At 41.0% G+C, this 16,482-nt stretch overlaps 1 protein-coding gene across 12 annotated transcripts in view; it reads right to left on the bottom strand.

Moving 5' to 3' along the window:
• The window catches only part of SMOC1 (SPARC related modular calcium binding 1), a 142,073-nt gene that overhangs the window by 56,297 nt on the left and 69,294 nt on the right, over positions 1 to 16,482 (bottom strand). For all 12 annotated transcript variants that reach the window (XM_027642086.1, XM_027642088.1, XM_027642089.1 and 9 more), the window contains one exon: positions 14,153 to 14,200. In XM_027642086.1, the coding sequence (XP_027497887.1) occupies positions 14,153 to 14,200 (48 nt within the window). The remainder of the gene's footprint in view (positions 1 to 14,152; positions 14,201 to 16,482) is intronic.

The following is a 16,482-nucleotide window of genomic DNA, read 5'->3' as shown; positions in this document are numbered from 1 at the left end:
AGGATGAGTAGCCTTCCCCTGTGCCTTCTGGAAGGCATTAGTTCCCCCCACTTCCTTCTCACATCTCCCTTGCAGGTGCATCAACATGAAAAAAGCCACTCAAGCCCCAAGGACTTTGTGGTCCAATGTAGTCAGTGTGTTTGTTTGGCAGCACAATTCTTCACCCTGCAAGAAAGCCTATCCCATGCACAGACAGCTGGAAGTAACTCTGACCCCTGTGACACAATTCAAAGCCTCCTCTGTTTGGCTTTTTGATTCCTGATTGACACATTCACTGCCAGGCGGAGATAAATGCTGCTGGGAGGACAATGTTGATCTGCTCCAACCATTCTTGTGAAGGATTTTTTCAGAATAATAAACAAAAAACATTGGTGTGCTTAAGTGCCTGAATAGAACTGGAGGTAGACAGAGGGGAGTGGAGTGCTTTACAGAGGCTGGCGAGTCGATTGAGGAGTTAATTGTTTGGGTGTACAATGAGTTTATTCTGCCCACAAACAAAGAGCTCCCTCTTCCTGGGCCTGGTCCTTCAAAAGAAAATGTGTCAAAAGGGGTCTGGAGCAGCACTCTGTTAATATAATGCTCTAGTCTCTGGGATTCAGTGGCTTTAAAAGTGTTGAATCTTAAGATTCAAACAGAATCTCTCTGAAATCCAAAGCTCTTGTTTACTGTGTGAAGTTCTTAAGGTACTTCAGTAATTAGCCAAACCAAACCTGCCTTCTAAACTCTAATTCTTTGCAGCTTTTAAACAGCTTCTTTTAAAAAATAAAGACAAAGTAAGGTATTACCCTTCAGACATAATGCTGTAGACACCTTCCTCAACATGAGATTCAATTTTATATTATTTCAATTACACATAATTTAAACGTGGTCCTAAATGTCTCATATTTGGAAAGATGCAGAATCCCAATCCACAGAGCTTGCACCATAATAAGTCAAACCAATACAATGTCCAAACACACCCCCTGCCTCTGGGAAAGTTTAGATCCAGATTCAGATTTGAACTTTGCAGGTTGAACCAAGCCCTATGGTAATTACCACTTAAAATACCTGATTCACTTCTATAAGTTATGCAAACCTTTCTGGAGAAAAAGATCTTCCTAGTACTGCTGCAGTTGAAAACTGAGCCATTACAGTTTACCACTTTGATGGTAGCACTCTTAGTGACTTTGGTGTCAATGCAGAGATGCATATGTTACAGGAACAAGCAGCACCCATAAAGCTCAAAGAATTAAGTTGACTTGTTTGTGAACTTTCTGGTGATGCAAATTTGCTTCGCTACTTGTGAAAAGTTGTTGTTTTAACACACTCAGAAATACAGCACTCCAAATAACATTTTTCCTCAGGTATATGGGCATGCTTCCAAGTCGAAGACAAAGTACCTTAAAATTATTAAAGCCATTATTTTAGAGCACTCACCTAATTCAAACTTAAAACTCATCCTTTGTTTTCCCCTTTTTCAAGCAAAGATCCCAACTATAGTACGACTGAGTAATTTAAGAGGACAGCAGGGAGCCACAAGTTTGTGTGATCTCTCTTTTGTTCTAGTGAGTAATATATGAGGGATTCAAAACATCAAAACCTGTGAAATAAGATTTCTTGGTTTGCAGCCAGTTTCGCTCCAAATCGTAAACAGTAAACCACAGTCTTAACCAATTTTGCAGGCTTGGAGTTCTGGACAAGAAGCAGCAGAATCTCCACCTAGACTGAATACAGATTAATTCAGAACAAGGAACCTGCACAGAGTCCTGTTGTTTGGAACTAGAATTCTCAGTTCATTTTTGGGCCAAAGTTCAACACAGAGATGATCTCTATCAAAGCAATTTATACAAAAGACATGGGTTAGAGAATCAGAGGATCAGATTTTAGTTTGTTTAATACAGCATTTTTGAGGTCAAATGCAAGGAAGCCTGAATGGGGAAGACCTGTCACTGTGCATAGGTTTACCTTATGCAGAGTTTTACAGTTTGCAGACTTCACAGCCAAATTCCTTCAAAAAGGGTAAAGCAGGTCTCTTTGAAGATTTGGAAGTAATAAGAAAAATAAATGCCTAAGGTCAGATTTGATCCTTATCTGTTAAAAAGGTGAAGCAGTAATAAAGGTTAGGTTACCTTGACACCATTTCCAGTCTAGAGTCACACAACAATATTTTCAATCAACATGGAATCACTATCAAGCTGTGAAGACAATGACCCCCCATGTCCTCCCCCCATTTTGTTATTCTCACCCTCCCCCAGCACTCCCTGCAGCAATTTCCTTGGTGAAGTCTCCAGATTCTGGTTGGGTCATCTGGTAAGTTTTCAGACAGGATCACAGCTTGCCTGTCATAGCAGACCGATGTTTCACAGCTGCTAGCAATGTTCTCCATGGCTAAAGAGATGAATTTGCAACCACTACAGAGTGTGGCTCTTCTCCTCATGTACCAGCCACAATTTCAGTGGCATAAAAAGATCAGCTACAACAACACATGGGAAGGCTATTGGAATGCCTACAAACTAAAGAACACATACAGTCTGCAGAAAGAGGCTCCTGAGGGGAGTAAAGAATATTTTTCATTCAGCTGTGTACTTAAGCTGTCCTTTGAAAGTCTAATGCCATCCCCCTACTGATACACATACCCAAGGAGAAATGGAGTGTAGTGGTTTGAACCTTGTTTTCCCCCAGAGGCTGAAAAGTGGTAACCCCCAGGGGTGGAAATCCCTGGAAGTTTTGAAGTTCTGCCCAATGAGCGCTCCTGCAGAAATGTAAACATATCACAAGCACCGGAAGAGAAGAGTTGTAGTTTGTTGTTGGTTGAAGAAGTAGCCATTGTTGTAGGAGCCACGAGGAAAGGGGCCCGGAGCCCCTCGGGGCCTCTGGGGCCCCTTAGCCCCAGTTGGGGGCTACAGGGACCTGGAACAGCATAAAGCTGGGCTCGGTACCTGTAGTTGTGAGCTGGGAGAGGTTTTCTCCAAACTGGGCAGCGGCCGGAGAAAAAGCAGCAGCCGAGCTGGCACTGACCGGAGAAGCGGTGGCAGAGAGCCAGAAGAGATAAGACGGAGCAACAGACATGCAGCACCGCAGAGAAGACTCCTGGAAGGAGAGTTGAGGAGAAGAGAGCCCGCAGCAGAACTACGGAGTTCTGGGGGTAGGAACTGATACCAGAGCCCCCAAAACTCCTTTGAGACCTCCTGGAAAGGAGGAAGATGATGGACTCTTGCTTGAAAGAGCCTTTCAGTGCAGCATGCTCTGCAGAGAAGAGCTGAGAAGCTCAAAGGCGTCCTGAAGCTGGACCGGGATGGAGAAGGAATGCGGGGGGGTTGACCTTGGCTCCCCTCGCTGCTGCTGCTAAGCCAGCAGCCTTGAGACAGAGCACGGAGCTCTGCAAAGGGGAATTTGAATCCCCTGAGGAAGGGACTTTCACGAAGATGCCCCTGCATTTCATGATAGACCTGTGGTGACGCGAGTCTGGTCCCTGCTGGCAGCCCACAGGTGAGGCCTTCGCTTGGACCGAAGGAGAGCCGAGGGGCTTGGAGACCCCCTTGTGTGTATTGAACAGAGATCCAGCTACAACAATCCAGTTACTGCTGCATGCATGAGATGAGGAGACCTGCTGCCTTAGAAGAGCTGCTGCCTGAGAGACTGGAAGGGATCTGTCCTTCCTTCCCTCCTGGACTTTTATTTGGGGGGGAGAGGAGATCTGATCCATTGTAAATACTGTATGTCATGGTAGAGATAGTTGTGATCGTGTGTATAATGTGTTATAGTATTTATTTGTACAGTCATTGTAATATATTCCCTTTCCCCCACTTTGAGTCTAGTTGTGTTTTGTCTGGAAAAACCCATCTCACATTGGGTTGAGATGTGGGAGGGGGGATGGAGCTAGAGAATCGGATTTTGGGGCTATCTCAAACCATGACATGGAGACACACCCAAAAGAATCAGGGGGACTAGATGGGTTTTTGGACCGGCCATAACATATAGCACCAAAAACTACCTGCTACCAAAAACCATGACTACTTAATGCTTGCTGAAAAATGATGACATTTACAAGTTGACATTGGCAGCTGGCTGTAGAGATGGCACTCAGTTTCAAAACTGAGTGTCCAAGACTCATTTGGACCAGCAGACACATTCACGGGTCAAATCGCATAGAAAAGCTTTGCTGTGGTAAATACAACCCAGAGAGTTGTAAATCCAGTACAGTATTTTTTCTCTACAGAGAAGGATCAAGATAATGAAGATGAGAGGAAGAACTGGAATAACTTTATTTTTCAGGAAGATAAACAACCGAAAGGAAATAAAACAGCTGTAATAAACAGTGAATAAAGAAGAATTAGGCCCTGTATCTGTGTAACAAAAACTGTATCCAAGTGCATATCAATATAGGCTGCAACCAAATTATTTGTAAAAGATCATGCCAATCCATAGAAGAGATGTTGGGCCATCTTGTCCCAAGAAGGAGTACTGCCTCTAGTTAAAAAAAAAAAAAAAAAAAGAGGAAAGGGAGGTGATTTAGAAGAGGCATTGTGATACATGGCTGCTCCAGACAGTCCTGGCACTAAGCTTCACAGGGAAACTGGAGAGAAGAGGTAGAACACAGGAAAACAGAGTAGCAATATTATAAGGTAAATCACAATCCCCCTTTGGCAAGAGTCAGAGCATACACTACTAGGAATGTTTGTTGGTGTGTTTTGTTGTTTGTTTGTTTGTTTTCTTTTAATCCAAAGTAGAAACACCTCCAAAGTGTCAGCATTACTTACACTGCAGACCAAGTGATGAAATCAAGGAATCAGCAATACCCAGCACTGAGAATGTTTAAAAACAGAATGATGGAGGAAAAGTACAGGAAGAGATGCTTACCTTTTTATGACTTCCTGTTTGGTAGAAGAATACACTTTTATCTCACCTTGTAAACACTACAAGTATTATAGATACTGCAGGATTTTAAGCTACAGTATCTTAATTTTGAACCATCTTCTGTTTGGCTCACTGCCTTGAGCGATATTTGACATAAAACAGGGAGCAAAAAAGTTTCCGCACAAAGAAATATTTTGCTTAAGGCACCATATCTCATAGCAAGATTTTTACCACTTGACATTGCTCCAAACTTGGAGAGAAGTCTGCAAAAAGCTCTACAGCACTGTCAACAGCTGCCTGATCACCCCTGGCAAAAGCAACAACCACCACATGATTGTTTAGTTTAGCTTCTCCAGTTTTATTCTACCTACAATATATCACATCTTTTTTCAGGACCCTCTGCTTTGATGTGAAGTATTCTCTGCTTCTGCACAGCCTCCCCACCCAAGACACCCTCTCCTCAACTACCTCTTCTAAAATGCTGCTCAGAGTCCACAATCAACTACCACCTTGTCACTTCTAGATTGTGTAAGAGCCCATATACTTGTGGAAAAGGGAGCACATCTAAAATGCCCACAAGGACATTGTGAGTCTGATCTTAGACTGCTTTACTGAACAAGGGGAAAATATTAACTATTGTTATTCAAGCTTTATATAGTAATAACCAGATCCCTAGCTGTAGGAACATTTTAGAAGTTACCTGAAAATATACAGTGACCTGGGGCAAGGGGTTTGAACAGTATTATTAGAATATCAGTCTCTCTTCCATCTCTCCCCAATACCACACGTTCCCTTTCACTCCTTTCCTTCCAGCTCTGGTCTCTTGAAGGTAAAGACTATAAATTCCCCCACATCTTCAAGGCCTAAAAGTGGGGGATGGAGACGGCAGCAAATTTCCTAGATCAATGGCCATTTGAAATTCAGACATATGGCTGAAGCCCTACAGCTGCATGTCTTAATTACCACACGTGTCCCCTGTAAAGCAGTCTGTTAGACACAAAAAGAAAACAGAAGAGAGGAAAAAAGCCTTTCTGAGGGATTAAGTAAATAGTCTAAATTTTTGACCCTGCTCTCCCAGACACATGCCTGTGTGTAAGAACATAAGCTGCCTTCCTTTCTCCCAACACCTGCATACTGAGGAAGCACAAGACCCCTTCCACCTCTAGCCATGTGCATTCAACATATCTCAAAGTGTACTTTCCCCCTTCTAGCTCCTCATTCCCAGCCTCTTCTCTTGCCGGCCCCTCTCCCTTAGAGGACTAACTCCTGGCTGACAACCAGACTAGCCTTGGGCTTACAATATGCCTTTTCATTTCCTTGCAGGCAAAGAGAATGGATACCTCGCTGCTATATCTGTATTGCATGTGTGCAAATGAAGAAAAATAGAGGGGGAAAAAAACCAGCTTTTTCCACAGGTTCCCCCCCAACCCTGATCATTAAAGAGAAGAGGTTCAGAGCTTTAGTGAGCGAGCACAACTTTGTCCTCTAACTGCATTGCCTGAGCTAGTTCACCTCAGGATCTGAATTCTGTCTAAAGGACGGTTTGTATTTGATTATGAAAGGACTAGTTTTCCTATATGAGGGAAGGAAAGGAGAACAGAGGGAAGCAGACAGACAGAGTAACTGAATTGTGCTGGAAGGACCTCCAAAGAATCTAATATGCTTCAGAAGGAAGTCTGTACATACAGAACAATGTCAATAATGTACACAAGGTATAAGTGACAACACATTCTCAACACTACAATATTTTAAGATGAAGGTCATTACTCCAAGTTACAGACTGCCAGACATCTACAGATTGACTGTTCAAAATGAACCAGACACAACTGAATTTAAGGAATTAATCATCATTTAAAGGCATATTTGTGAGTAGCTGAACAGTCAAGTCCTTACACAAATTGCTTTGCCGGAGCACCTAAAGGTCTCATCAGAAACTGAACACCAAGTTGAGCATAGTGACATGAAACAAGACATGGCCCAGAGAAATTCAATCTGTGAGGAAGACTTCTCCCATCCTTAGCGTTTATCAAAGCATTTTGCAGTACATATCCCTTGCTGTCAACATAGAACAAAAACCCACACAGAGGAAAGCTATTATTCCAGCTAGATCTGTTCTGAGAAGCTTTAATTCCCCTAGATGCTGTCCCAGGAACTTGAACAAACATTAGGGTTGCCTCTCCAGCTTCCTCCTACCTTATTTACAAGCACACATGGTCTGCATGCATTTAAGCTTTCCCATTACAGTTTCATAGTTTATCTCTCTTACAGAGAAACTTTGAGGCTTATAGGGCAAAGGAGTTGAAAGGAAAGTACTTCCAGCTCCTCAACTAAACACCTGCACCATGACAAAACATTTCCTGGTGCATTACATTGATTTGAAAGAAAACACTAACATTCAGATGTCTAGGTTCTATATAGCATGGGAAAAATAATTTCAACAACTGTTAAAAAAAAGGTGTTAAGGCCACATAGATATAAAGTATTCAAACAAAAACAGCTCACAGATCCCAAATCTATTCCATTTCTCTGCAAGCTGTAATTGATCAGACACCAGAAATCCATGTATAGCACATAAACAGTTAATAATACCTTAACAGATGTTCCTTAATCAATTGTTAGTCTACTTATTAGATCTACTCACCAGGCTGCCCAATACCATGACTTAATCATTTAAAAACCTTTACAGCTGTCCTTAAGACATTACAGACATGAGTCGTCTGTAGATTGCTATAATAACACTTGTAAACTACAATTTTATTAAGTCATATTATATAGACTAAACTACCGATTGGAACTGTTGCTTTACAGATGAAAGCAGAATTCTTGCATTGTATCAAACAAAATATAGTTTAAAACAGAGTTTGCCTTCTGTTCACGCTTGCCAATGAAACTTTCTTCAGCCTCAAATTTGATACATCTGTTCTGAGGCCCACAAAGAAGTCTTGATGAAAACTAAATTTCAGACAAGTCAGTGATGTGGGGACCCAAAAGGACTGTGTTTAGTTTTACTGTTTATGCAGCAAATTTGAGGTTGAATTTTTCTTCTGGAATTTAATATTTCAAAAATCTGTTTGCTCAGAACACTGTTCTACTCTGGAAAAGTGATCCAGTATACACAGCATTACAAAATTACATTCCTCTGTTCTCACAAAAATTGATCACAATTCCCAGTTAAAAGCTGGATTCTCTCTACCTTATAAAATCTGTATTATTGGCAGACTACAATCTGCCACACATGTGAAATTGACTTGCTTTCTATAGTTACATTTAACTGGAATTTAATAAAAAATTTTGTAGATTATATACCATATAGAGATAGCAATGGGAACCAGAGAGCATTCTGAGTATCTACAAGCTGGCAAACCTACTGATTAAGTTAACAGAAATTTTTACAGAACTGTTTTTGTAATAGAGAATCAAACTTCAAATCCACTGCTAAATTTGCTTGGAAATACAAATATGAGCTAACCAAAATCTTATGTGCTACAAATTCTATCCACAGAAATTTTTGCTCACAGCCCACTTGGGCTGCTACAGGACAGGTTTTGTTACACTAATCTCTCCCTGTAACTTCTCTAGTCACCTGAGTTTTTATTCTAGTTTCATAGTATACATTCAATTTCTCCCATAGATTATTTCCTAATTCCCGTAAATTTTAACAGTATACGCTGAGAAACTGTCACCATCAGTGTGTGGTAGGAAAAAGCAAGCTTTTGCACATCTGAAGGACTTGGGGCACTCACGTAGCACACACAGAGCAAATCTGCTGCTTTCAGGAAGCAAACTTATTATATATGAATAGCATCGTGACTTTCCACACAGCTACACTATACACACGACTCTGTCCAAAAGCAAACAGTTTATGCACATTTTGAGTACACATGTATATTTTACCCATACAAGACCTGACAAACACATCAGCCCTAGTCTAGGAATATTACATGACAAAGTTAAAGAGTTCAGAAAACAATATTTGCATGAAAATTCTCCTTCTCCTCCATTCATTAAGATAATAAATAGTTTATTTAAAAACAAATATGTACCATAAGGGATCCAGAAGAATTGTTTGAATTGCACTGCAAACTTGTTACCTGCTAATGTTCTGAAGAAAATTAATCATAAGATGGTGTTCACCTGCCAGAACCATCACTTCACTTCATACTGCCCCAGTAAACTTGTATTTCTTTCATCTTACTGATGAAGGCCACACTATATTTCTCTGTCTTTCCTGTATTCTCCACAAACTGCTAAAGACATCAGAGCATTTTCTAAGAATATATGAGGTCAGAGAGGTAGGAGCATTTGAAACTTGGTTTGTGTGATAGCACGGTTGCATTTCAGATTTGGTCAGTACCTAATTGAATCCAGAAAGATCTGGAGAAGGTAAAGACCAAAGTCCCAGTCTCAGGGTTTAGTCACATTTCAATACGATATTTTTGTCAAGATATTATCTGTCTTATGTGAGACATTCTAACCACTGTGGAGGCAGTGTGCTCCCCTCCCTGCAAGTTGATGGCAGGTGAATTAGTGCCAGCTGCACTTGACTTCTTAACACCAGCAGACAAAGCCTCCAGGTCTCCAGGTACAAGCAGTTCCATTTGTTTACACTAGCACAAGCCATCCTTCAATTGGGTTTCCCTGAGGAAATTGTTCGCCCTTTACTACTCAGTCTAATTATTGACTCAGACTAATGGCTCATTACTGATTCAGACTGCTCAGTCTATTGGCTGCACAACTAGGCCAATAACATTTTCTAAAGGTAAGACTCTTGAAAAACAGCAGGAAGAGAGCCACAGAATGGGCCAACTTGCCCAGAGCTGCAGTCCAGAATTTCTCTGCCAAAAAAGCCTGCCTTGAAACTAATTTCTGACAGTCAAATCCATAAAAAGGAACCCAATTCTACATGTTCAGTTGGCTGGCATTTCAAGTTGCTCATCTTAGGTTTCTCAGACTGCTTCAGTTTTGAATCACAGAATAACCTGAGCTGGAAGGGACCCACAAGGGTCATCAAGTCCAGCTCTTAAGCAAATAGCCCATACTGTGGTAGAACCTTGGCATTATTAGCACCATGCTCTAACCAACTGAGCTAATCTCAGGGTAGGTTGCAAACATATTGAGGAAAGATTTTTGCAGCTCCATACAAGTCTTGTCTACATGTAAGATAGTAACTGTAAAACAAGTTCAACCTGGGCTTTGCTTTCTGTGGGTCCATCAGAGCTTACATTTCACCAACTGTACAGGGAATTGCAGATGCTATTGCCAGCTTTTGCAATTGGGAAACAAGACAAGTCAAAACAGCCCTGGAACTTTATGCACTGCAAGAGACTTTATAAAAGAAAGCGGGAATTCATACCACTCAAGACTTTTCATGACTGACACTGAAAGTTACTCCAACCAAAATTTACCCTGTAGTTGCATCATCCTTAAATCCCAGATTATAGAACCAAGCCACCTTTCCCATTTCCTTCAATCAGTTGATTTAAAAATGGTATCAACACCTCTCACGTGTCCAGAAGAGTTAATCGCTAACAAACCAGTATCCTCACTTGAATATATTTCTTCTTCCAGAAGGAAGACCAAGTGACTTTATCAAGATAAGCAATTGCATGGCTGTTTTTGACATCCCTCTGATTCCTGACCAGCCTACTTTTTAAAACCTTCTTCGTGACTGTAAAAGATACCACTCATGACTGCAATATGCTAAATCTGTAGCTTTGAGCTAAAGCCCTAGAACTCCTCAGATAAAATAAAGTTTTAAATTTTCTTCGTTTCACGTTTGTTTTTTTTGTTTCAAAAGGGTGGCACAATTTCCCTTTGGCTGGAAAGGAGCGTTCTGCATTCTTTAGGCAAGGAAGAAATCCAGTCACGTTGGCTCCAAAGATGCCTTTAACTGCTTCTTAAAACATTAACAACATCCTAGTGGGAGAGACTGGGGAGATTCAGACCTCTAGAGGACAGCATGCATTTTCCAAGAGTCTCAGGCCTTTCAATCTAAGCAGCAACTGGAGCAAATTAATGCAAGAAGCTCCTTATGAGAAAGGACTGTACAAGGAACAAGTTGGAATAAAAAAGAGCAACAGAAATCTGCAGGTTTTGGATATCCTAGTCCCATACAAGAGTAATCGTATTCCCTGACAAAGGTCCTGGGAGCTTGTTCTTCACTTGCAGGCTGCATTCAGCATAGAAAGCATGGTGGTAAGTGTCTGAGCTGCAAAGTCCACACAACAAGCATGTTCTCGAGAGCCTGGGTTTCTATTCCACCTCATGCAAACATGTCTCCATCTTCCCACGCCTGCTCTGCCTTTCAGCAACAGAGCACTTCCCAGAACAGAACAAACCAATATCTCCTATTTTAAAATTTTAACTTCGGTGCAAATTCAATTTAAATTAACTTACAGGGCAAATTGTACGAGTAACTGGCTTTGTGTCATACAGCAATAGCAATATCGATAACCAGAGCACGGAATTTAAAAATAAAAAGTATCTCTTGCCAGCATGCTTGCTTGTTCTCTGCAGAAAGCTCCACAGAGCCACTTCTGGAACTACATGCCAAGCCACATGCCCATAGAGCAATTGAATTTTCTTTTCATCAGGAGTGAGAGAGCCTGTGAGTGGAATTGCATGCTATCTCACATCTCCTGGTACTCCAGAAATTACAACTAAACAGGAAGGAAAAGAGGCCAAAACATTTGGAGAAAGACTTATTACCAACAACCAGCCTTTTTCTCCTTCCAACATTAATTTCCCTCTTCTAAAGGAGTGCTAACAGGCTAGTAAAGTCTTCACTTATTACCCAAGAGCTTAAGCCCATCCATCTGCACTATTTCTAATGCAGAGCAGCCTCTATCCAGAAAACTGTTTTTGCCCCGAAGACTTGAAAGGCACCAGCATCACAAAGTTTATTAGCTCCATATTTTACATTCCTGTATGAATGAGACAAAAGAAATCACTTCTGAGAGTCTTAGCTATTACTTTTCCTCTTCAGAGTACTTATTCTGTGCCAGATAATGCTCTTTGACTAAGAGACCCTCAACCAGAAATGGAGAGAGGAGTCGACTGTGCAGTGGGAAAATTCCAAAAGCTCCCAAGTCAGTTGGTAGTTGCCCAAAGAGTTATCAGAAGCTTCAAAGTTGTGCCCCTAAAACACAAAGGTCATCACTGACCCAGTTCCTGCTGGACCCCTCCTCATCCTGCCCTTTTTGTCATTTTGCAAAGGGTTATCTTTACAAAAACTGTTTGAACACTCAGCTAGAACAGATGTGCATACTGGCTAGCCACCAGACTTCAGAGAAGCTGGACCTGCAGCAACCACCTTGCTTCAAGGAAGCCAGGCTCTTGGTTCTGACTTCTGTAGATCAGGACCTGATACAGGAATTTTAAATCAAAGTAACTTACGTCAAGAAAAAGTGCTGACAAGAAAGCCAAATTCATTTTCAGATTAGTCATTCATCACTAGCTGAAAATGTAATGCTAAGTCCATCAAATTTTAAACCAAATTATTACAGCTTCTAAAAGCCCTCTTGATTTTAAAAGACCTGTTTAATAACTGCTCCTAAGTATTTTTCTAACATGATAGAAAAGGGCCAAACTTGCTTGTGTGTGGGCTTCCAACAGCCACAAATGAATTCAGAATTAGAGGGAACAGAAAATTTACATGATTGCTTGAAGCATGCTGGCCCAAGGGGAGGCATTTTCTGTTTGACAGCTACTGCATAGGGCATTTCTGCAGCCACATGACCAAGCATATCCTTGAAATAGGATGCTACAGGCTGCACTAAGGAGAGTCAATTTATATTACAAATTTTAGATCAATTTATACCATTTACAGTTCTCTTTTTGCATGTTCCAAGCTCTAACTTAATAAAGGGAGTGATGAGGAAAAACCAAGTTCAAATGTTTTCCCCTTTTGCTCCTGTTTCTTATGAAATCCAGTCTCAGCTGCTTCCAAATTTAGGACAATAGACCAGGACTACTCAGGTAAAAACCCTACAAAGAGCCTCCACTCAAAAATAATGCAGATTTCAAGAGCTACTTGATTTGCTTATACTTCAGGCTAGTCTAGCAATGATTGCATTAGCAGAATAACAATGGATTCAGGTGTCAATTATACATTAACATTTATCAAAAGTGAGAAAGAAACTTCAGCATTCAGTCTTAACTAAGTAGTTTTCCTTGCATCTTTCTTCTCCCTACCTTTTCCTAAACTACTATACACAAACAATAGACTGGAGAGCAGACATGCATCACTGCTCTGAACATAGCAAGCTAATCCCTCTTAAGTGTCTTCAGGACTGGATTGACATCCCCAGCATGGAAGATGTTCCTCAGATTAAAGTATTGGCATTTTCCTAGGCTTGAAGTGTCAGGAGAACAGGTTTAGAGAGTTAGCACTAAAAATCCTGCTTCAGTAATCAAAACAGGAACTTCTCCCAAGAAATAGCATTCATCCTCACCAGCAGGAGTAAGGATGCATTCAGCACTGTTTTCCTGTAGTAAGGAGACAAACTCAAAAGTTGACTCTGAATCAGGGGTAGAGGGAAGAAATGTTGAGTATCAGGGTGGGGAGAAGGCCTAAAGACAAATTTCACTGCTCCTCAGTGAGTGTGTGTGTATGTGTATATATATATATACACACACACACACATACATAGACACTTCAATGGTCAACCCTCCCAAGACTATTAGAGTGAATGCAAACCAGAGGACACAAAGAAGAGCTAAAATACTCACAGGAAAAGAACAAGGAACTACCCAATGCCTTGCACAGGAAAGGCAAGGACTGAAGACAGTAGCAAAGAAGAACCAATGCCTAATGCACAAAAGAGTGAGGTTTTCAAGCACAGCTAGGGTTTAATCCAGCGCTGCTCCAGCTTGCCAGAAGGTTTTATGTGCTACTAGAAAAACTCCATTTTTCAATGCATACAGAGCCACAACCATAATATTGGCACTTGTGACTCCCAGAGCACCAGTCATATTGATAGCCTTCCTAATCTCTAGGGATTTTACTGAGAAATGCTCAGTATGTTACTTCAAAGTGAACAAGCAGAGGCTATTCTGGACCAGCCACCCACCCTTAGGGAAGCTCAGCTGTCTTGCACTACAACTCAGTTAACAAGCACAGAGCAAACCACACCCTTTTCTACTCTTCAGGGAGCAGAACAGCCATCTTATTCCTCCTCCTGAAGAGGAGGTCTAATGGTACATATGTCTCCCATGCACTGACTGATTAGGAACCCAGGTTCTGAGCTATTTTAAGGGATGTGGCTGGGCAGCTGCTATTACAAAACAAGTTGCTGAAGCACAGGACTTCACTCACCTTTCCTTCCTGAATTACCCTGGCTTGATGGTTTATCAGTTACAGAACCTAAAGGAGAAGGAAAAAAAAAGACATCCATTTAGATGATCACACAGAGCACGTGATGTCACATTAATACAGTCAATATCTCAATGCATAAAGCATCTGTTTTACTTATCAACAGCTCCATTTAGGAGTCAGAAAGCCTGTGGCTTCAACCAATGCAAAAAACATAAGTTTTATGCATTAAGATGTTACATTGGGCTGAGGGCAAATAAGAAATCTTTAGTAGCTGGATGCAGTGATCTGAAAGAGCTCAACAGAGCATTGTGCTAGTAAGAAACCTGAAATAAATTCAAAGGTAAGAAGGAAAGATCAGTAAAAGTCACTTCTTTCATTTGTAAATGTCAGGAAGAACAAATCAAAAACAGATGGGGAGAATGTGCAGGGAATGCAAGTAAAGTATTCTAAAGGAAAGGGATTAAGTGGGACAATTTGCAGAAAATGGATTTCAACCAACCCCTGAACATCCCCAGCTGTTTTAAAGGGGACAGTGAATAAGATCCAGCATGTACTTGAATAGAACACATCTTGAGTTATTTACTATAACTTAGGTCTTCACAGAAAATATATGATTCTACGTTTGTTTCTGCAGTCTGCTTCAGTGCTTCATCCCAGTTTTCTGCTAAAACTTGAACAGGTAATAAAAGCTTTTCAAACAAATTCATTATCAAAGTGTATAAAAATCTATTACAAGATTATTTTTTTAAATAGCTTTATTCCCAGAAAACTGATTCTTCCATGCACCATTATTAAACAGTTCCAGTGATTACTTAACCTTCAGGAAACATGGATCAAAAGTCACCTCTAAAGAAGACAGCTCTGAGAGGCCCAAGAATCTGGTCAAGACAAACTCTAAAGGTAAACTATTCCCCAGGCACTTTCACTTGCAGATCAGTTAATCACAGATCTACTGCTGAATTACAAGCAGTAAGCACAAACACAATATTAGTCATCACAGGCCTAACATCTGTGTCCTACAGTACAACATGACTTTACTTTCCCGTAACACAATTTTATAAACAGCACAAGGCTAAACAAACAGATCAGCAAAACTCTAAAACATGCCCTACCAAAACGATGTACTGAAAATGGTGTCAGTCATATTCTAAGGTTTAAGTCAAATTGCTGTAGCATTTGACCTTACACTAAAATAGGATATTAATCTTCTTTTACTTTTACATGCCTGTGAAAAACCAAGCACTTCCTCAAGCTACATGGACTCACTAGTTCTCAGACAGCTCTCCCACTCAACTCAAACCCTTATGCAAGTCACTTACATTTGCTTATTACCACAAAATACCTTCCAGCCAAGAGGACACTGAATAAGGGAAGAAAAATTAAAAAACCCAAAGGTTTGACTGCGGTCATGCTCCCACCTAAAGAGCAAAAACTGCAAGGTGTGAGAGGAGAAATACTTTAAAAATCCATGAGGTGCAGATTGCAAAGCATGGAGCCAGACGCAGCAGCAGTGCCCACATGGCATCACTGAACATGTTAGAACACTCCTATGCTTACTGCTTTTTCTTTCTTCTTTTATTTTTTCGGGGATAGGGAGTGGGCGAAAGAGGGGAAGTGAGGAGGGCAGCCTAATTCTGTGTTGCCCTCGAATTCTCCCAAACAGCACAGAACAGCTTCCCACCCTTGCCCATGTCTAGTTTGATGTTGCCACAGCAGCACTGTTCACCACAGCTCACAAAGCTAGACTGTACACTACTGATCAGGGCCACATGAAAATCTAGGGACCAATCCCATTCCATTTGAGCCATGGGCTGCCCTAATGAATTGTGGGGAGAAAAAAGAAAAACAGCATTACTCTGTTTTAAGGAAAATTGTGGATTTGGTCTCAGTAAACCACAGTGTGACATTACTGTGTCACCCTAAGTGCCCAGAAGCACATCACTTAAAATACACATGAGTAAAAGCCTGGATCTGGACCTCCCTCTTGTGACCTGTGGTGCAAGCCCAGTGTTGTCAACTCTTATGACACAAAGGCATTCTAAAGTAAGCAACATGATCAAAAGACCCAAATTCATTAGAACAGCAGAACCTCAGAAACTACCAATTTCTCACAAAACCAAATTAACTGAAATCACTCTGTACAAAAAATTACTCCATGTCCCCCAAAATACCACTTCTTTAAAATACAGCTCATGGAAAAAAGTTATCGCATCTGTTATGTGAATCTTTGGGTTTGGTGTACATGGCAACACTGACTCTTGTCTTGGTTACCACAGGTTATTATCTCAATAGTTTTTCTCACTGAGCCGTGCAGAAGCGTCTGTATGCTA

The sequence above is a fragment of the Corapipo altera genome, unplaced genomic scaffold (assembly GCF_003945725.1).
Source record: "Corapipo altera isolate COAL_440 unplaced genomic scaffold, ASM394572v1 23b, whole genome shotgun sequence".
NCBI classification, from domain to species: Eukaryota; Metazoa; Chordata; class Aves; order Passeriformes; family Pipridae; genus Corapipo; species Corapipo altera.
This window is presented reverse-complemented; position numbering and strand designations above follow the sequence as displayed.